General features: G+C 39.1%; 1 protein-coding gene across 3 annotated transcripts in view; it reads left to right on the top strand.

The window, feature by feature from the left end:
* The window catches only part of RYR2 (ryanodine receptor 2), a 739,460-nt gene that overhangs the window by 320,523 nt on the left and 395,713 nt on the right, over nt 1–23,224 (top strand). For all 3 annotated transcript variants that reach the window (XM_032430318.1, XM_032430320.1, XM_032430321.1), the window contains 4 exons: nt 3,169–3,247; nt 6,192–6,304; nt 13,822–13,921; nt 14,641–14,737. In XM_032430318.1, coding sequence (XP_032286209.1) covers nt 3,169–3,247; nt 6,192–6,304; nt 13,822–13,921; nt 14,641–14,737 — 389 coding nt within the window. The remainder of the gene's footprint in view (nt 1–3,168; nt 3,248–6,191; nt 6,305–13,821; nt 13,922–14,640; nt 14,738–23,224) is intronic.

A 23,224-nucleotide genomic window follows, 5' to 3' on the forward strand; every position in this document is an offset into this window, starting at 1 on the left:
TAACCAACTTATGTCCTGATTTTTAAAAATATATTATTGTAGCATAAGCATTTTCCACATTATTTAAATTTTTCATCAATATAATTTTTGTGACTACATGATGGCCCAATATTTGAAAGTATAATATAATTGATTATTCCTTTCAGGAAGGAGAGAGTTCTGATATTATTTAAATCATTCCAGAACAGGTGACTAAGCATAGCCTCAATATCAATACCCAAAACATATAAAAAATTGTCAATCTTAATCACAAATACCAGTGTGAACATCTGACTTAAAATTCTGGTTAATAGAATTCAAAGTATAGGAAAAGTATAGGGAAAGTATAGATATGATTTTGATGATGCCTTAATAATATCATTTCTATTAGTGTGCTTCATCATATAAATAGAATCAAATAAGAAAAATTGTGATCATCTTAATAGGTGCTGAAAAACTGTTTAATAAAACTCAACATCCATTTCTAATAAAAACTAAGCATTGATGATTAATTTCTCAGTGATAAATGTCAAATCAGTAACCAACATAAATTTTAATTATCGAACACTAAAGTGATTCTTGACAAAACTAACTCAAACAAATAAACAAAAACCAAAAATATCTATTTGACACTTCCAGAGATCTTGGCTGACACAGCAAGATAAGAGATAAAATAAGGAATGTACTTTAATAAAGTGGCTGGATACTAGATAAATATATCAATGCAACCTATTTGCATACAGCAGTCATGCATTAAAAATACATGGAAAGAATTCTACTTCTAATACCATTCAAAACACAAAAACTGCATTAAATAATAAACATGAGGGTCTGTTTTTAAGAAAACTCCCTGTACATAGTGGGTTAGGAGCCTGGACTTGGTCAGTAGATCTGGGTTCAGGCTCACTTTCCTATATGCTGTTCAGCCTTGGAGACCATGCTGAACTTCTTTAAACCTCTAATTGCATGTTAACATTTTATTCATTTATTCAATAAATATTATTTAGCACCTACTGTGTGCTAGGCACTGTTCAAGGTGCTGTATATAGTAGTGAAGAAGATCATGTCCTTGTACTCATGGAACTTAATGAACATTTAGTGGAATAATTATATTACTTACATCATAGTTGCTGTGAACATTATTGGAAGAGAAAATGTATGTTAATAGGTACAGTGCCTAGTACTGTAATGTTATTGCAAAATATCATGGAACACTTAGTATGGTTAGATCTAAAGTCTATAAACCTCAGGTACCACCAAGGGCAGCCTTTCTCAAGGTCAGACTCACGCTTCTATACTGGCTAAGAACATGTTTGGGGACCCTAAAAGTATCTTTTTTATAACCTTGGGAGCCAGTGTTTTGCTGTCAAGAGACAGAAATCAGAATCTCGAGGTGAATTTGATTTTATATCCCCGTGGCACTGACTTCCACTTAATATGTCAACACATCTATCCCCTGATTGGTTCATCTCCTAGCTCCTCACACTCACAGACACCCACTGAGGTGAGTGGACCAATTTCCCAGTAAGAATTTTCTAGGTTTTGCATTATTTGTCCAGTGACTCTGGGAGATCTGGACTTGCTCAGTGCCTGGAATTGGCTCTGAGTACTCTTTGCAGGGCTCCTGTTCTTGCTGATGGTGCCTTGTTTGCTGTAGATGGTAGTGTTTCTTGACCTCATGCTACATCCATCCTTGTGTCCTCATTCTTTTTTTTTAATGCCTAGTTTTATTTATTTGTTTTTTATTTTTTAATTAACATATAATGTATTATTTGTTTCAGGGGTACAGGTCTGTGATTCATCAGTCTTGCACAACACACAGTGCTACATACCCTCCCCAATGTCCATCACCCAGCCACCCCATCCCTCTCACGCCCCCCACCCCCCACTCCAGCAACCCTCAGTTTGTTTCCTGAGATTAAGAGTCTCTTATGGTTTGTCTCCCTCTCTGGTTTCATCTTGTTTCATTTTTTGCCCTTTTCCCCTATGATCCTCTGCTTTGTTTCTTAAATTCCACATTTCAGTGAGATCATATTATAATCATCTTTCTCTGATTGACTTATTTCGCTTAGCATAATACCCTCTAGTTCCATTCACATCGTTGCAAATGGCAAGATTTCTATTTTGATAGCTGTGTAATATTCCTGTGTGTGTGTGTGTGTGTGTACAAACACACAAAACACATCTTCTTTATCCAGTCATCTGTTGTTGGACGTCTGGGCTCTTTCCACAGTTTGGCTATTGTTGACATTGCTGTTATGAACAATGGGGTGCATGTGCACCTTCTTTTCACTATATCTGTATCTTTGGGGTAAATACCCAGTTGCTGAGTCTTAGGATAGCTCTATTTTTAGCATCTTGAGGAACCTCCCTACTGTTTTCCAGAGTGGCTGCACCAGCTTGCATTCCCACCAACAGTGTAGGAGGGAGGGTTCCCCTTTCTCCACATCCTCACCAGCTTGTGTCCTCATTCTTACACCAGTTAACAACGTTTTTGAGGTTAGAATGGGGTTAAGGGAGTTGGACTGACAAATGATCTGAAACTTTACGTCCAAGAATATACAGTTAGGGAAACTGAAAGAGGATGGGGAGATCTAAGGAGATGATGGTGTTGCAAGAGTTGAATTGTTCCTGGGGAAACACACATGTGCACACTTGTGGGAACCTCACTGCAGTGAGGTGACATGCTGCACACCAAAATAAATTCCGGATGGATTTCAGAGAGTTACAATTTTAAAAATGAAAACAAAACTAGAAGATGAGAGTGAACAGTTTTCCAATTTCTGTTGGGAAAAAGATTTCCAACAGTCAGATCCGGTTGTACTTCTGCTTATGATCATGAATATCCCGTGAAGTGAGAGATGTACAAACATATCCCCAGTAAGGTGTCGTCTTTTACGTCTTTTATCTTCTAGTTTTGTTTTCATTTCCTCAGAACACATTTCCTCAGAACACATTTCCTCAATCTTTTCATGAGGGGAAAAAAAAGAGTGCATCTCCTTTAGAACATTGCTCCTAATGAATGCTGTGTAAATGTTTTTTTACCTCCTGTGAAGAACCTGGGTTTTGCAGTGAAGCATCCAGATGTGAAGGAAAAGACTGATAGAGCGGAGATTTACTGATAGCAAATTATGTGTCAGAATCAGACTAAAAATGTTCAGTGACAACTACTGATTCTATATCTTTTAGTATCTGTGCTGCCTGTCCACCTCCCGGTCTTCAACTGATAAACTGGCCTTTGATGTTGGCTTGCAAGAGGACACAACAGGTGAGCACCTTGGTCCCGAAGAGGCTGTGTTCCAAGAGAGCATGGCAGGGATGGGACTGGAAGAAGTCATAAGACACAAAGATATGTTAGGTAAATGTTCTTATGTGTGGAGTCAGGAAAAAAGAATGCCTTTCTAAGGAAAGTTTTTAGTAGAAGGAGGAAGTGTATATTGTTCCTATTGGTTTGTGATTCCCACGTAATTAGCTGGATGTTCAAACTATACCTCAAACCCTATTCTTTTTAGTGATTTGGCTAGAAAAACAAAACCTATTATATGCTTTACTGGAAGCTAACCATATTAGTGTGCACTGATCTGTTCATGAAATATAACTGCATATCTCTTTTATCATTTATCTTAAAAATAGTTTGTCTAAAAAATGAAACATACTTAATGTTAGCATTCAAACAAAAAGATAGAAAATGAAAGTCGGCTTCATTTCTGTGTCCAGAGGGCTACATATCTGTCTGAATACACATGTATTTTTATACTTTGAAACAAAATGTATGCATAAACACATTTATCCTCTCAGAGAATCAAAATAGGACTTTTCTGTTACACTTTATACACCTCTGTACAATGTGATTATCTTTTACAATGAATATGCATTACTTGGGAATTAAAAATAAGTAAAAAGACCAAGTAGAAAAAAAGGAGGGCAATAGACCAACTCTTATTAAGTAGTTCCTTTCAGAGGTGGGATCAAGCTTTGCCCCCACACCTACCCCCTCTTCCTATTTTTAAAATACTTTCCCAGGGGCACCTGGGTGGCTCGGTCAGTTAAGTGTCTGCCTTTGGCTCAGGCTGTGATCCTGGGGTCCTGGGATGGAGCCCCACATCTGCTGCCTGCTCATTGGGGAGTCTGTTTCTCCCTCTCCCTCTGCTCCCCCCATCTTATGCTTTCTCTTGCTTGCTCCCTCTCTCTCTCAAATCTCTAAAAAACATACTTTCCCATACTCTAAATTTTTCACAGACAACAAACATAAAGTAATATTCACCAACCTAATTAACTTTTAAGAGACCAGCACATCCCTATGCATGACAAATTCCAGAATCCTAGGCACCAAAAAGTATGGTTTTCTTTGTTTTTGCTTTTTTTTTTTTAAAGATTTTATTTATTTATTTTGGAGGGAGGGAGAGAGGGGAGGAGAGCGGGAAGAGGGGCAGAAGCAGACTACTTGCTGAGCACAGAGCCCCCTGTGGGGCTCATCCCAGGACCCTGAGATCATGACCTGAGCTGAAACCAAGAGTCAGATGCTTAACCGACTGAGCCACCCAGGTGCCCCAAGATAAATACTGTTTTGATTTTTATTTCATTTTATAGAAGCTCAGTCATTCCTCTTTGTTTTTGCTGTTGTTAAAAATTTTCTCATTTTGATTTTCAGCAGCAGTTACATGAAAGTCTTCAGTTTTCTCTCTCAGAAGGAGTAAAGGACATGCATGATCTATAATTTGTTTTCATACATTGAGATGATTATGTAAGAGTCAAAACAACAAAACAAGGCAGTCCCTCCACCTAAGTCTGATCCCTTTATGCTACAGTTTTCCCCATAGCTTTTTACTTCATCTGAATTGCTGAATTATTAGAGTTATTATTTGTTAGGTGCCTGCCTGAATCAGAATTAAACTCCTAAGGCAGGTGACTTTTTCTTCCTTGTTTATCGATGTTATCCCCAGCTACTAAAGTAATGATTGACAAATAGTGGTTGCTTTATAAATGTTTGAGTGGATGAATGAAAACTCCCTGCAACTCTAAAAATGTGAATTGAATGAATAATGAATCCTGTAAGGTGACATTCAAGTAAGACTGTGATTTGTCTAAGAAAAGCATCTCAGAGTACATTACATATTGGCTGTATGAATGCTTAAAAAATGTTATTGGACGATTAATTTACCCATTTATGCAAATTGAATTTTTATTTAGTGCCTACAGTATTCTAGTAGGAGCTGGGAAAACCCCAGTGAACAAAATACACAAAGTTCCTGCTCTTAACGGAACTTAAATTCTGACATTGGGGAATTAGTGAAGAAGAAAAAATAAGTGTTTAGGGAAAAACAATAAAGCTGGTCAAGGGACAAAATAAGTATTAGATAACAGATACCACTGAAATCTATTCTCATTTTTGGATAGAACTTACACTTAGATTCTAAAAGGAACTATAAACAGATTGAAGAATTGTTTGCATAAGTTTATATCTTAGCTAATGGGCCTGGAGAATGAATTGATATGTGGCTCATGAGGCTTATGCTTGACTTGTTCTAGAACAAATGATTTGATTTAATGTGTACCCAGATATTTTTATAATGTATCCTTCTATAGTAGGATCTCTTATATTTTACCCTTAGGTTAGTGGAAACTACCACATTTTAAAATAAAGAATAAAACAAGGCACAGAATAGTAAAATTTCGGTGACTTTGAATGTATTTTTCATCCGTATCCCCTACACGTACAGCATTTTAAAATTGTTATAACAGAACTGTCGCATTACCACACCCCAAGTCCTTTTGAAAATCATGTGCCAGAAAACTAGATGTTAGTACAGAGAGCAATGAACATGTGATTATATAAAGACTGCAGGAAGATCAGCATGACTGGTAAATTTGACCTTATGGTAGCATAAATAAATAGCCTTTTAAACAATTCTTAGTGGAGGGGAGAGACACCAACGTTTGCAAAATGCCACAGTCGGGTTCCATGAAAAGAATCTTTGCATTTCAGTATGTCTTTATCCTGAGTTAATTTGGCCTAAGTCTTTTGATTTTTGTGGTCTGCGAGATGAACTTGCAGTCAATTTCAAACTTCGGGAAGCTGTGTGGGAAAGACCATTTTATTTATCAGGAGACTGATTTGGAAGCCTTATTTCATTTCCCTCTTTTATTTTGGAGGCGCTGGCCAAGAAAATCGATTTTACAGTAAGAGGTGCCTCTTTGTGTTCATCCTGCAGGGGAGGCTTGTTGGTGGACCATTCATCCTGCCTCTAAGCAGCGATCGGAAGGAGAAAAGGTTCGAGTTGGAGATGACCTCATTTTGGTCAGTGTGTCCTCTGAGAGGTACCTGGTAAGTGGGCCCATGCTGTCATGTGTTTACCGATAGGATCCAGCACAGGCCAATCCAGCTTTCTCTGTAGATTGCAAATTATCTAGGGAAATTGCTTAGAAATAAGTCTGTATCTCTCTTTGATGAGTGACAACTCCCTAAGACAGGGAATAATGAGACCTTTGTGGTAGCATGGTTTTCCAGGTTTATCTAAGACAGGCTTCCCGGGTACCCTTAGTTTGTGTGTCCGTGATCCTGACAGCACCTCTTCTTAAATTATTGTATCAGTGGCATGTAAATGCGGTCTAATCAGGATTTCAAAATTCCACGGACCTTATTTTGTGGCCACAGAAGAAGGCAGTATTAATGAGGTTGTGAGTACCAATTATGACACTTATAAAAGCAAGTCATTATATGAGAAATTCATGCCGTGTTGAGAAAGGAGAACTAGACAAAATGAAAACCAGCTACAGTCTCTCATCCACATGACGTTTCCGAGGGCCAGGGTTCGAAATGGGAGAAGGAGAAAAGTTTAGGTGTCATCTTTGAAGGTGTATTTTATTTTTGTGGCGAGGCCATGATATATTTGATTTCACTTATTTAGTAAACTGTATTTTTGCTGAAGAATAATCATATACCAAAGTTTGAAGAAAGGTGCCAGTGCAAAATTTGTTTTTTAAGGATGAAAAAGTAATTAGACAAACAGGAGCGCTTTGTTGGCTCAGTCCGTAGAGCGTACGACTCTTGATCTCGGGGTCGTGCGTTCAAGCCCCACTTTAGGTGTAAAGATTACTTAAATCTTTTATTTTTTTTAAAGATTTTATTTATTTATTTGACAGAGAGAAAAGAGAGCACACGCAGGGGGAGCGGCAGGCAGAGGGAGAGGGAGAAGCAGACTCCCTGCTGAGCTTGGAGCCCAATGTGGGGCTCGATCCCAGGACCCTGGGATCATGACCTGAGCCAAAGGCAGATGCTTAACCGACTGAGCCACCCAGGTGCCCCGAGATTACTTAAATCTTTTTAAAAAAAGAGAAAGTAACTAAACAGATATAAATAGGGGTATTATAAACTTTACATGAATATTTCTATAAGAAAATCCAAACATCATAGTGGATGATGATTGAAATAAAAATCAGAAGTAAAACATTGTTTCATTTAAGCACACACTGATTTATAGAAAGTGTATTCCAACTGCCGTAAATCAAAATATTATTTCTATGTCATGGATTTAGGATTAAGTAGGTGGTTGGTATCCCTCGCTCTATGAACATGGAGTTAGAGTGGGTTTGGGGGTATTGGAAGTCAGTTTTTGCTTCCCAACCCATTTAGTTCCAATTTTGAGAGAAGAACGGTTTTGTTTTACTTGCTTTGTGCAAAGAGGGAATAATGAAGCCAGGGAAATGATGGAACAGCGTTCATGTAACTGACAGGGAGTATTAAATTAAATGGAACATCTAACATTGCCTCGCTAAGGGGAGGCCTGGAGCGTTTCTCTCCTTTTGTCTCTTAACCGATGCCGGTGGAAACAGGCACCATCCACATTTCTAGGGCAATACAAGTGTGTCAGCTTGTCAAAGAAGCATTTATGAAGCCCTTGCTGTGTGCATATGCTGTGTATTCAGGCGCTGTATGTCTTGATCAGGAGATAGACATTTTGAGTTGTAGTTTTACATGGAAACCAATAGCAGCTAAAAATAATCCGTGCATGCTTTTAAAGATCTACAGATCTTATTTTGATTTTGGCATAACGGTGCATGTTTTTTGCTGTACGACTTGTACTTCGCACTGAAGGAGTAGAAAACTCGCAATCTTGCAGGGGCTGTGGCTTCTCGCATCAATTCTGCCACCTCATGTCGGAGAGAGGCGTGTAATTCCTTGAATTCTGGCTTTCTCATTTGCAAAATGGTGATGATTATACTTAACACAAAGTTCCTGGGATGAAGCAATGAGATAATGAATTTGAATATGGTTTGATTGAAAAAGCACTATACAAATAAGAGCAATAATCCTAATGCATGAGGTTCACCTTCTCTTGCCTTTAGAAATCAATAAATGTCATGATTAATGAAATTCACAAATTATGTTCAAGCTACATTTTAGCCCATTTATGCAAGTTCCTTTTCTGGTAACCTTTTAGAGAGCTACACACGGTGGCCAACCAGACTGTTAAGATTTCCCTTTCATCGGGTAACGAAGTCAGTGCTTTTAGTGTTTATCTCTGAGCACCTAGCTTGTCGTAGAAACCATAGGAAGGACCAAGGGTACATTGTGCGTGGTTTCTTCCGTCAAAAACTTAGTGGAAGGAATGAACCAAACACCTAGGGAACTGTATGAGAATATTACAAGGCAGTAAGTACGTGTTACCGTTTAGGTTATTGGTATGGGATATAGAGATGGTTAATTATTATCTCACGTTGCACTGTGGTTGATTAGAATAATCTAGAGAAAGTGCATACGGGCAAGAAGTGAGGGAGTAAAAGGTCTTTGGAGTATGGCAGTTGGAATAATCCACATACTGAAACTGGATACCTAAAAATGGGCTCTGTGTGTCAATATATTTGTTAGTTGGTGTAGGGCCTGGTAAGTATGAGCCTGGGCCAATCACATAACTTCACAAAACCCTCAGTTTCTTCATCTGCAGTAAAGTGATGATAAACCTAGCCCACAGGGGTGTTAAGAGGATTAAATGCTTTGATCCAAGCAAGACTCGTAGCTCTGTGAATGGTACATGTAGGAATTGCTTATGAGTTGCTACCACTGTTTACCTGGGAGGTTTGTATTTATTGAGAATGGTTAAGGAAACTGCAGATATTTAACCAGAAGAAAAAGTTGGGATGGGAGCAGTGAAGGGAGTAGGATAGTTGATTTTAAATAAAGGCTTAGCGTGGAAAGCCAGGTTCACATTCTTGGCTGAACACACAGTAGTTAAAACTAACTGCTCTAAATAAACATTTCTAGTCATTGATTTAGTAACTTTTAGTCATTAGTGTCTATTGACCTTAGATCTGTTTTTTGTCCACTAACAGTGATGGTTAAGCTGAGGTTAAACTATCGAAATGTGCATTTGATGCTCTACAATAGCTCATAACTGTTGGGGTGCTGAATGGGTTAAATTGGACTGTAAGGGACTGATTTTCACCCTGTGCTCTGCAGAGGTGCCTCATGGACAGAAGAGGGCGCTGTGTCAGGTACCAGGCGCCCCAGGCTCCATCTTCCCCTGCTTTACACATTGGACCTCCACGCATGATTTCCCAGGAATAAAAGGGTCTTATCTCTAGAAATGGTTGTAAACCACCATCCAAATTCTGTCTTTTCTTATGTGGCCGTTTCATATTCTAATATGGAATGATATCTTAATCCCCTTTTCAGGGATGTCCAAGAGGGGAAAAAAAAAAATTCCTTTGCTCCAATTGGAACTACTTATTTTTTCTTTTCAAGAAGATTTGGGCAAAGCTGCTTAAACATAAGAGAAATATACAATTTAAAATAGAGAAAACATGGCCAAGTAGGTATTGCTGACTGTTGAATCTATTTCAAACTAAACAAAATAAGGTAAAGCAAACAAAACAATTTTTACTGGTTTAGAAAGATGTAAAATCACGTTGGTATGCACAGAAGTCTTCAATCCGTGGTTTGGATTGCTTGCATTGGAAACACTGATTTTTGACTAATTTTTTCTTAATTAGGTCACCTATAGAAATAGATAAGTTTCGTGTTTTTTTTTTTTTTTTTAAGATCCATGAAAACATTGCCAAACAAACAAATGTCTAAAAGTAAATTGGGAAGAGCAGAACCCCACAATCTAAAGAGTGATGACAGATGCTTAAAGAAGACTCTTCTGGGCTTCCTAAGAACTTCCCTACCTCTCCCCTACCCATCTCTGAATTTCTGAAAGAGATACTAGGTGTTTTGATGGCAGAATAAGTTGCTGAGCTGCCTCAAGTTGCATAAAAATATCGATAACTAAAAAGGATTGCGATCATAAATATTTCCAAGCTAATTATGGTTATCAGCCAGTGCATTATTTATTTATTTACTGTGAGCCTTTTTCTTTTTTTCTGTCTGTGGCTCAGGTGATGGAAGCGTAGAATATTACATGTGGAAAGAGTGTCTGTTCTGTGCCCCTCATTTTTCTCAGAAGAAAACAAATGAAGCCCGCAGGGTGATATGTCTTGCTTACTTGTGTTCCCTGTCACTGGATGATAATTTATCCAGAATGTTGCTCACCGGGGCCTAAGTGCCTGACGCTTAGAGAAATAGATGTGTTGAATAAATGCATCTGATAAGGGTTGAATTCAGATGTTCTTAAAAATTTTTGTGCCATAGACCCCTTTGGCAACCTGAGAAAGCTTATTGACCGCTTGTGATCATAAGATTTTAAAATGCTTAAAATATATGCATAGGGTTACAAAGAAAACTAAAAGTTACCAAAGTGGAGTTCTGGTTATTTTAGAATATCCTCTCTGTTTCTGAGATTTTGTGCTTCTATCATATAATGGTCTGTTACTCAAAACACCATTCTGGGGCCAGCAGCCTTGGTTGCCACCCCTCTCCCCCACACTTCCTGAGTTCAAATCTGCTTTTTTTGACAAGATCCTCACCTGATTCCTGTGGGTATTAGGTCTTGAGAGTCACTAACAGAAACGTCAAGGTGACCTTTGCTGGTGGGTTGATGCTACCATAGTATGTAAATTCTAGAGTAGTTACATGTTTCAGCCTAAGGCCCACTTTGCTTTCAACCTCTGGCAACATCTGTTTTGCTTTAAGGACGACTCATCTTTGTTTTAGTAATTGAACTTGTTACCGCATTCTGAATATTTAATGCGACAGGCCTGACTTGATGTTGTTCTTCCTCAGATTTCCTTTTGCTGTTTAAGCAGCAAAATTAATTAGAAGCATCCAAAATACTTATGCCTAGAGAATATTTTCTTGAGAAGAGTGAGCGTTATCTAGATAAGTTTATACAGTGTAATATGATAATATGATCTGAAGGACATTTTTAGGACTTTCTCTGGCAGACTGAAATTTTCATATTTTTATGATCCTCTCATATGTATTATTTATCTTTCGGCTTAGATAGGATTTGAAAACTGCGTCTTAACCCACCTCCCCACCCCCATTATTTTCCCACAGCAGTGACTCCTTATTGTCTGAAGTATAAGGGCCCTTGCACCTGACTTCTCTGTGGATCCATCTCTCACTGTATTCCTAAGCATATGCTCTAAGCCCCACAGGTGAAACTGCTGTACTTGACGTCTGCATATCTCTGCCCCTTTGGGGACACTCTACTCTTTGTCATAGCATTCCCGTTAACAGAGCCTCTTGGAGGGCTAAGCAGGTCCAGGCCACTTCCCATTATGATGTTTCTGGTATATTAAAAATGAAGATCTCCAAACTGGCTTATAAAATGTAAGTTGTCTCGTAAAAATTTTGGCGTGTTTTAAACATTTCTACTTAGCACATTAACATTATTACTGTACATACCCAAATCCAATGTATGTACAAACTTACTTGGGGACAACAACTCTAAATACAGAAATGTGATGCCCAGACCACACAGTGCTACTGACCCCTGAAAGCCCTCATCCCACGGGAAATACCTTCTGTCTTGTGCAGATGCCACCTGTCCTCAAGGTTCCATGTAATGAACTCTGTTCCAGTTAGGTTGGCTAAAATGTTCTTTTTCTCCATTCCTGTAGCACTTTGATTACATTTCACCTAACATTTAAAAAAAATGCTGACCTATAGCATTTTGCGTATATATTTTACCTTCCCCTCCGTATGACAAGCACCCTCAGGGTAGAGAGTGTGTTCTATTAATATTTAACACGGGGCTTCACACATAGCATATTCAGTGAGACATGATGAGTTAACAAATGATGGTAACCTATTTATCATAATGTGGCATGAGCTTTCCCTCGAATTCAAAAGTAAAAATATAAGCATTGGTATTCTGAATCGTCTTCTCATGGTTTGGGAAAATCCATATGGATGTGTGTGTGTGCGTGCGTGCACGCCATTATTTTGACTCAGGTCATTGAAATAGGAATATTTATGGAATAACTTCAGAAATTTTTTGGGTTTAAACTACTTTGATTATTTTAAAGGTTTGGTTGGCTTCTCCCGCGTACTTGCTTAGTGAACAACGCTGCTCGATGTGAGGGATACAGTCATGAACCATGTCTAATAGCTGATGAGGTGGGGAAAGAAAAACACACAGAACAATTACATCATTTGATGATTGTTCTGAAAGAACATGTATTTTTGTTGGTTGTGGAAGCAGAGCGCATGCAATTTATTTGTAAATACTTAAAGACTTTTAATATTGGGGAAGAAATTGAATAACCAAATTTCAGCTGGGATTTTCTGTCAGCGGGCCAGGCTGAGGTGAGGTGAAGAGGTTGGAAACAGGCACATCTCCTTGAGATGAGGGAGGGGGTCAGGATGAGTGATGGCCAAATCTGTTGCATCAACTGGTAAACTTTTAATTTTATTGATTGGAAAGATTATTGATAAGATGACTGTATGGGTGTCAAATGTCAAAACTTCCTTTGGTTTTGTTCCTAAGAGAAAGATATCGAAATACCTATTTTTGCTAGTGACTTGAGAATGGTATGTTTAGGTAAGAGAACGTCAGGGTCCGAATGACCCGTGGAGCATAGCGGTGTGATTGTGATTGCTCTTCATCTAACTAGGAGGGTCAGATTTCTGGGGGGAAATCTAATATAATTAAAGACTTTAAAAGCTTAGACCGTCCTCAGTTTTGGAGAAGTGTTGCAGAAACATTACAGGAATATTGGTGATGTTTACTGAGATGACTCTGAGGAAAAAGTGGTTGTTCTATGTCTATTTGAAATTCTAGAGGCAGCCAAGTAGTGATTAGTCAAATGAGCAATGCATTTGGCTGTGCTCATAATTTTGTTTTTCTTTACTAATCATTTGATTACTCATATATGATGGTGCTCAAAGATAGGAAATATATTATTTTAGTACATTTCTATTTTTGAGAAGGAAAATCTGAAATTTGTAGTATCTGAATCTTGGAGGAATTTTTTGCTCCGGTTTTAGATGCGTATTAGGAAACATTGCTACCTACTGGCTATTATATCATATTGCAGAGAAAGTTCCCAGAGGACCCTGTAAAAACCAAGTAGATTTTACTTACCTCACTGTCAAAACTGTTGCAGTGTGATATGTAGAACACTTAATTACAATTTTAATGGTAAGTGCCCACTATCTGAACAATTTTGTCCCTCAATAAACCTTAAAACAAAGCAGTCTGTTTTAACACATGTATTTATTTTTGTAGTCTTGTTTGTGTGTTTTCTCATGAGTGGCTTAGAATGAAGCTGAAAAATACAAACAGAAACTCTCATTTTCCTTCTGCTAGTCTCTTGATGACTTAGTGACAGGACTGAAACAGATGTTCTCAGTGGACATTTCCAGATCTGCAGCGTTAAGTTCTAACTGCCAGGAGCGCTTAGGTAGTGAGACTTTCGAAGCACCTGAAGAGATGCCTCCTTTTACCTCTCCCACAGCACCTGTCTTACGGCAACGGCAGCTTACACGTGGATGCTGCCTTCCAGCAGACTCTCTGGAGCGTGGCCCCCATCAGCTCAGGAAGCGAAGCCGCCCAAGGTAAAAACTCCACTTCTAGGAGAGGCCTCGTCCTAGATGCACAGTTGACAGCCATCTCTGGAATTGTGATAATGAGCAGATTGGTAATTAGAGCATTTTGTGTCAGAGTATTCTGGAATGCAGATATGTGACATTTAAGAATCTTGTTCAAATCGCTACTTGAAATTGAATTTTGTGTGAAGATTGATCTTTTTTTAATTTTTATTCTTATGCTACTGTAGCTTTTGCTTATTTGTGTGTGGTTTATAGGCAAGCTTTCTGGATGTTATTTGCTCCAATGTTTTGGCCTCAGGGTGTTCCTCAGTTAGACTAACATCGAGGTTTCTCATCTTCCATGGTTGGGTGATTTAGAGCCAGATCACACAGTGTTCATGCATCAGGATTTCTCAGGAAATGTCTGCATTTATGTTCTGATTATTCTCACTTATACAGGTTCAAATCTGAACCTATCCATGTTTGTATGTTAAAGGGAGGATTTTATGGGGTTTGAGGTTGTGTTTTCTAGTGGGGACATCACTACCTGTGGGACTTGGGAACCTTGAGCTCAGAGGTGGCAGGCAGGTGGCACCATTCATCTCTATGATTTTGGCCAGGTACTGAAGCCTCACTAAACGTTTGTTTCTCTGTCTATGAAAAGAGAAGATCAGATCAGATGATCTGTCTGGTTATCAGCATCTGACCATGACCGTTCGAATGTGACTGAATTTCAATCCTTACAGGGTATCTAATTGGTGGTGACGTCCTCAGGTTGCTGCATGGACACATGGATGAATGCCTCACTGTCCCTTCGGGAGAACACGGGGAAGAGCAGCGGAGGTTGGTACCAAGCCCCGCACCTTGAGCCTTGCATTTCCTTGCCTTGATATAATTGTTGAAATTAAGGATATGTCTGTTCAGGCCATTTGCATAATAGAAAGTGGGCCACTAACACTCCTCTGTCCACTGAAGGGACCCATGTGTTGGCCTCTTTAGAAATTTTCTCTTATGTTCTGTTTTTATTACCTCTTGATAGAATTGCTGGAAATTTTTGTAAAAATAAAACAAGGTCAGAACTATTGATTAAAACATACAGAGTGGAAGGAGTGAACACATTAAACTACTTAAAACTTCCTTAAATGTTCATTAATTTTGATTAATTTTTCTTTCTGGCATATTTAGGCTCAAATTCAGTTTCAAAGTCAGAGTTCTCAAATGGCACAGAAGTTTGGGATCTTTTTCTATTACCTCCCACTTACATACATATGTAATAAAATTGACCACTCTCCCTAATATTTTATGTGATTATATTACCTCTCTCACATTAATATTTGTTGGCATTGGGTGGAGACTGAAGTGCTCTGAATCACTGGGAAAAGTGCACAAATAGTGCAAAGCCGTAAGATATTTAGGATGATTTGAATGTTCTGCTTTGATGAATTAATGGGTGAATAGTGAGTTGAACACACAAGTAAGAGATTGCTGCGAGAGAAGGCATTGTCTGGATGGTTTATGACAGGTTTTTAATTCTTTTAATGGACGTTGCTCACAATATTAACATATATAGAGAGGTAACTATTATACATATTTATTTTTGTAACTTGGAGAACATTCAGAAAGTTAATACTCAATTAACTAGCTGTTTAATCTTGGGAAAAGTCCCTTGGAGAAGTGGGTGTTAGTCGTGCGTCTCTGACCAGGCAGGACCTGGCTTGTAATGAAGGGTGAAACGCAGATCCTGGAAAATTCTGTCAACAAAAAATGCTGCTTATGCTAGGTTAGGAAGAAGATGTTGATGGTGTTGATAGGGTTTGTATAAAAGACGAGGGGGGATTCAAAAGGCAGTTGGTTTGAGGAATTAATTCCAATCAGAAGGATAAAGATAAGACTCAAGGGGATGACAGTTTTCCCACAGTGACCAGGGGAAGGATGGAATCAGAGGTGGAAACTAGACAAGAGAGACCAGTGTGGTCAGCTTTTGAAGGATCCTTGGTGCCATTCCCACAGGCTGGCTTTTGCTCTGAAGTAGTTAGGAAGGAGGGTGGCATGGGGGTGAAGTAGTCAGGTCTCTTGTAAAGAAATAGATAGGTCTGATGGGCAGGAGGAGCTTGGGTCAAAGATGAGGAGAGTCCAAATCAGGGAAACCAACGAGGACAGGGCTGTTTTTAGGCATTCATATGAGAGGAAGGGAGAAACTTGACCTGGAGAGTGGCCATCAGAATGGAGAAGTCTACCTGGACCAGAGACATTTTAGGTCATATTGACTGGTTTAGGGATGAACTACGTGGACTATGAGGGGATGTCCAGGGTGTCCTGATATTTCTGACTCGAGTGAAGAGAGATTGTGCTAAGGATCGTATGAGACATGCATATTTCATACTAAGGATTGAGTTCAAGTTTGGACAGTGGTGAGTACAGGGGGTCTGTGGGACATCCTGCAGGAAATTAGAATTTTTGAGTCATTTATGTAGGCAAAGCTTGGCTTGGATGTAAATCCTAAGCCCCCAGGGGATAGTTGAAGGAATGGGAGTCCTAGGTAGGGAGGGCAGAGCTGGGATTAGGGGGATGTGTTTGTCAGTTTGGGCATTGCTTTAAAAGCTCTGTAAAACCTTGAACTAGACTAATGAGAGAGGAAGCCAAGGGTGGAATCCCAGAGAATGTTGACATTTGGGATGTGAATGGGAAAAGAAGCATCGGCATGATGGTTGAGTGGAGAACCAGAAAAGTTAGTCATGGAAGCGAAAGGAGGTTTGAGGGAGGTTTGTGTTAAATGCTGTGTTAAGTTTATATAGACATAGGAGCAAAAAGAGGTTGTGTTGTAGTCTTTGGGGTCTTTATTCCTTGATTTGTTTGTTAAATGAAACCCTTAAATGATTCTTAGGGACTTTTTAAAAAAAGATTATTTATTAGAGAGAGAGAGACAGAGCATAAGCAGGGGGAGTGGGAAAGGGAGAAGCAGACTCCGCACTGAGCAGAGAGCCCAACACAGGGCTCAATCCCAGGACCCCAGGATCATGACCTGAGCCGAAAGCAGACACTTAACCACTAAGCCACCCAGGCGCCCCTCTTAGAGACTTTCTATTCTTCCTACAGACAATTGAGAGAGTTGTAGTTAAAGAAATGGTCTCTGGAGCTAGACAGCCCTGGGTTTGGGCCTCCGCTCTGCCACTTCCTAGTTGTCGGACTCTTGCGGTGACTGAATTTCTTGAACCATTGCTTTGCTCCTCTGTAAAATGCAGCTTAAACATTAGCTGCTGCTCTGTGGGATTGTTGTGAAGATACAGGAAGAAAAGGCAGGTAGAATACTCGACGCATATTAAGATATCAACAGATTTGTTGTCAATGGCATTATTATTTAGGCAGAAGAGCAGCATTTAGTCAGATAGGGAAAAATTTGAGGGACCCCAGGCATGTGCATGAAAGCTTAATAGAGCATTGACTTTGGAGGAAGAGAGTCTAAACTCTAGCAAACAAAATCCTCTTTTCTTTGAATTGAATGGATTAGGGGTGGGGTGAGGAAGGGCTCCTGATTCTTGCTAAGGTTCGGAAGCCAGGAATGGATGAGCATAGTTTTTGTTGTAACAGTTGAATGTTTTCATTCTTAAATGAGCATATTCAGTGTCTAAAAGACCCCGGATTTCCTCAGCTAAGCTCCCTGGCAATGAGTACCGTTTTGCATATCTCTTGGACATTAGAGAACCCGTATGTTCAGTAGGTGATTTCCTTATAGAGTGGATTTTTCTCCTGATTCTGTAGGTAGTTGGTTATTACTGCAGAGAAGACTAGGGGCCATTTCAAAGGTATTTTCCTGTTGTTCTGGACCCACTTTCCCATTGCACACAGGTTAAAGTCTGTTCTTTCTCATATCATTCTTGATTTAATGTTGTTAATTTCTGTATCAAATTAATTTCAGTATGCAGTTCGCATCACAGCTCTTTCTAGGGAGTGATGTCAGCAAGAACACCTCCATTTGTGCCCTTCGTACAGCATGTTTACACGGGTGAAATTAGATTTAAATAGATGTCAGATCATGACTCGAGGGAGAAAATGAGTCAGAAATATGCAGCAGGAGCCCAGGGGGTGTTGTTTCCGAAAGGAGAGTTACATTTGCCTTCATTAAATTAAATGGTGAGATTGGGCATTGATTTGCATGAAATGATAAAAATAATTTCTTCAATTACACATTCACCGAGCACTCTGTTATTTCAAGTCTTGTTAATATCATGGTGTAGAAATTTCTTTATCTCTGTCTGCTTTTTTTTTTTTTAATTTTATTATGTTACGTTAATCACCGTATCTCTGTCTGCTTTTATCTGGAGTCATTTCAGTGCCTTAGGTGACTCAGGGAAAGGGCAAAAAAAAAAAAAAAAAAAAAAAAAAGCAAAGGGCAGCTCAGCCTGAAGGCAGAAGTTCTTTAATTGATATGAATGCATACTGGGGAAGAAAAACAGCATGATAACCTAGGATTATATATATCTTGATTCATTTAAAAAAAAAGTGAAAATAATTTGACCTTTGGACAGCGACTTGAAAGCTGGAGAAGTTCCAGGGAAATACCAAACATTTCTTTTACCTCACAGCCCTTTGCTGTCCTTTTGATCTGCTTATGCTCATTAATTGTGTCCTATTATTAAAACTCAAAGAACTAAGGTCAAACCAGATTTGTTATAGGAAGCAGTGGAAATGGGGAGATGGCCAGAAGTAACTGTTACTTCCGAGTAAGTTAGGAACATTTTGGTCCTAAATGCTCTGTTCCTGACTGGCTTGGTCAATCCGTCCATGCCTCGTTCCACTGACATGACTGTAATCGTGGCATTTGAAAATGAGTTCGGGGCTGGGTTCCATAACTCTAGAGACCAACGGAGTTATCTTTAATTTCCTCTTCACATTTAAATTTGTACGTGGAAGTGATTACTTATACATTCTCATGAGGGGATTAATAAAAACTCTTAGAATGAAGAGCATACAGTGTCCCATTCAATTAAGTGGAATTGAGTGGGCGAATGAGGCCCAACCAAGTTAAATAAATTTTACAATTTCTTGAGATTTTTTTGTCCAGGAAGAGTGGTGGCTTTATAAAATCACTTACAGTATACAGCTTGTTTTAATAACAGTAAACATATAATCTATAGGGGTCGTGAGCATTTGGGTAAAAGGGAGAGATACTTTGAGCATTAGCTTAAATTGTAATTTCTTAGTTCTTACTCAAGCTCTTCAGATAGTGAGAATACATTAAGGAGAAACAGGGATTTGTCAGATGCAACATAGTGTTTTAATTATTGACTTAAAAATAAGCTTTCATTCTGGAGGCTGGAAATTTGATTACCAATTTTCATTTGGAGCCTGAAATTATTTTATATAGGGAGTATTTTCTGCCCTAGATTCTGTCTCTGGATTGCATCTTATTACTTCTGTCCATTTTTATGTGAAGCGTAATAAAATACGAACAAAGGCATTTCCTTTATGTGCACACACACTTACTTTTGCATTAAATATGCACTATCTGAATTAAGTATGCCATACTTTTAAATTAGTGTATTTTATTTTTATTTTTTTTATAATTTTTTTATTATGTTAGTCACCATACAGTACATCATTAGTTTTTGATGTAGTGTTCCGTGATTCATTGTTTGCATGTAACACCCAGTGCTCCATGCAGTACGTGCTCTCCTTAATACCCATCACTGGACTAACCCATTCCCCTACTGCCCTCCCCTCTAAAACCCTCAGTTTGATTCCCAGAGTCCATAGTCTCTCATGGTTAGTCTCCTGCTCTGATTTCCCCCGCTTCATTTTTCCCTTCCTTCTCCTAATATCCTCTGTGCTATTCCTTATGTTCCACAAATAAGTGAAACCATATGATAATTGACTTTCTCTGCTTGACTTATTTCACTTAGCATAGTCTCCTCCATTTTCATCCATGTTGATGCAAATGTTGAGTATTCATCCTTTCTGATGGCTGAGTAATATTCCATTGTATATATGGACCACATCTTCTTTATCCATTTGTCTGTTGAAGGGCATCTTGTCTCCTTCCACAGTTTGGCTATTGTGGACATTGCTGCTATGAACATTGGTATGCATGTGGCCCTTCTTTTCACTACATCTGTTATCTTTGGGGTAAATACCCAATAGTGCAATTGCTGGGTCATAGGGTAGCTCTATTTTTAATGTCTTGAGGAACCTCCATACTGTTTTCCAGAGTGGCTTGTACCAGCTTGCATTCCCATCAACAGTGTAAGAGGGTTCCCCTTTCTCCACATCCTCTCCACCATTTGTTGTTTCTTGTCTTGTCAATTTTTGCCATTCTAACTGGTGTAAGGTGGTATCTCAGTGTGGTTTTGATTTGAATTTCCCTGGTGGCTAATGATGTTGAACATTTTTTCATGTGTCTGTTAGCCATTTGTATGTCTTCTTTGGAGAAGTGTCTGTTCATGTCTTCTGCCCATTTTTTGACTGGATTATTTGTTTTTTGGTTGTTGAGTTTGAGAAGTTCTTTATAGATCTTGGATACCAGCCCTTTATCTGTAGTGTCATTTGCAAATATCTTCTCCCATTCTGTGGGTGCCTCTGTTTTGTTGACTGTTTCCTTTGCTGGCAGAAGCTTTTTATCTTGATGAAATCCCAAAAGTTCATTTTCGCTTTTGTTTCCCTTGCCTTTGGAGACGTGTTTTGAAAGAAGTTGCTGTGGCCGATATCGAAAAGGTTACTGCCTATGTTCTCCTCCTCTAGGATTTTGATGGATTCCTGTCTCACATTGAGGTCTTTCATCCATTTAGAGTTTATCTTTGTATATGGTGTAAGAGAATGGTCCAGTTTCATTCTTCTGCATGTAGCTGTCCAGTGTTCCCAGAACCACTTATTGAAGAGACTGTCTTTTTTCCATTGGCTATTTTCTCCTGATTTGTCGAAGATTAGTTGACCATAGAGTTGAGGGTCCATTTCTGGAGACTCTATTCTGTTCCATTGGTCTGTGTGTCTGTTTCTGTGCCAATACCATGCTGTCTTGGTGATCACAGCTTTGTAATATAGCATGAAGTCAGGCAATGTGATGCGCCCAGCTTTGTTTCTTTTTTTTTTTTTTCCAACATTCCCTTGGCGATTCGGGGTCTTTTCTGTTTCCATACAAATTTTAGGATTGTTTGTTCCAGCACTTTGAAAAATTCCATTGGTATTTTGATCAGGATGGTGTTGAAAGTATAGATTACAGCATAGACATTTTAACAATGTTTATTCTTCCGATCCATGAGCATGGAATGTTTTTCCATCTTTTTGTGTCTTCTTCAGTTTCTTTCATATGTGTTCTGTAGTTTCTACAGTGTAGATCCTTTACCTCTTTTGTTAGGTTTATTCCAAGGTATCTTACGGTTTTTGGTGCTATTGTAAATGGAATCAATTCCCTAATTTCTCTTTCTACAGTTACATTGTTAGTGTATAGGAAAGCAACTGATTTTCTGTGCATTGATTTTGTATCCTGCCACATTACTGAATTGCTGTATGAGTTCTAGTAATTTAAGTTAGTGAATTTTAAAATGGATAAATTAGGGGAATATTACTGGGAATTACTATTTGGTGTCTCTGTCTTGGACACCAGTATTAGGGGAATATTTTTTGAAAAGCATCATTTGTATGTTTTTTTTAAGATTTTATTTATTTTAGAAAGAGAGCGAGCGAGCTGGGGGAGGGGTGGAGAGAATTTCAAGCAGACTCCCTGCTGAGCATGGAGCCCGGCGCCAGTCTTGATCTCATGACTCTGAGATCATGACCTGAGCCAAAATCAAGTTGGATGCTTAACTGACTGAGCCACCCATGCACCCCCAAAAAAGCATCATTTGTATGTTAAAACAGGTTATGCTACATAGTTCATGGGTAGTTTTATTCATTCAGTAACAATTTGTGGGATGGCCATCATGTTCTGGGTGCTGGGGTTATAGTAGGATATAAAAAGATACAATGTTTCCTTTCCCAAGGAGTTTGCATTCTAGTGGGGATATGGGAAAACAAAAACATAAATGCTCTTATTTATAAATGCACACACATACATGTGCACCCACAGGTAATCTACAAGGTGATGATGAGCACTTTGGAAAAAAATAAAGGAGACAAAGGAATGGAAAAGGTCCATGTTTGTGTGTGTGTTTGAGGGAGGGAGAGGGGGAGAGGGAAGAGGAGTGATCAGCAGAGAGAGGTTGTTGTGTTTCTGTCTTATCAGGCATTACTATTGGCGTATACTTGCTCTGTCTTGCTACTTTCAAATGCAGGACAATTAAATTATTGTTTCTGACAATATCTGGAAATAAATGCTACATTTGCTTTCCAGAATGTGACTCAGCAGGCAGAAGCTGTGCCATATGTATGCATGACAGTATTTTTTGCCTCCTCGCCCCTTGTATGATATTATGGTGATTTAATGAGCTTTAGTTGTAAATAATTGATAAGGCATGAGGTGGGTTTGATACCACGAATTAAATGTCTCTCAGTCTGGCTTAGAAAGAGATGCATGGTTTACGTCTGTGTACACAATTGGATGACTAATATCCTTGCAGGATTTGTATGCCCTCAATCACCACCTAGGAGGAAGCTTATAAAACTGCCTTCTGTGCTGCTGAATGATCAAGGAGATAAAGTTATCATAGGAGGGCTTCTCTTCCACCCCCTTGCCTTTCATGGCCTATGTGTAAGGTTCAGCCTGGGTCTGGGAGCAGCATGGCTTTGCTCAGCAGTTTTGATGGAAGAGTAAGTACATTTCAAGAGCTATTTTCTATTCTGTGCCTCTTCTCCTTGAGAAAGGTTCACTCTTTTCCCCAAACTTAAACTCCCTGCTGATTGCAGAGAGCACAGCACTTTATTTCAGACTGCCCTCGTTAAGCAGCCTGACTTGGTCTGCAGCCACTCTCTCAAGGAAGGACTGGGCTGGAATGCACTGTTTTAAAAAAACATAGGCCTAGAAGGCCAAAGATTAAAAATATTCACTGGGTGGGAGGCGTCTGGGTGGCTGGGTGGGTGGGTGGCTCTCGGTGGCTCAGCTGGTTAAGCATCTGCCTTCAGCTCAGGTCAGGATCCCAGGGTCCTGGGATCTAGCCCCACATCGGGCTCCGTGCTCAGCGGGGAGCTGGCTTCTCCCTTTGCCCCTACCTCCTGCTTGTGTGCTCTCTCTCTCAAATAAATAAAATCTTAAAAAAATACCCACGGGAATTGGAGCCATTGGATTTCAGTAAAAATGAAAAAAAAAAACAACCAGTTGAAATGTTGGATATTCTTTAAGGTGAGTGAATTGAAAAGGAAACAATAGAATAAAAGCATCAACATTAAAAAAAGAAACCCTCC

This window comes from Phoca vitulina, unplaced genomic scaffold, assembly GCF_004348235.1.
Source record: "Phoca vitulina isolate PV1807 unplaced genomic scaffold, GSC_HSeal_1.0 scaffold43, whole genome shotgun sequence".
NCBI classification, from domain to species: Eukaryota; Metazoa; Chordata; class Mammalia; order Carnivora; family Phocidae; genus Phoca; species Phoca vitulina.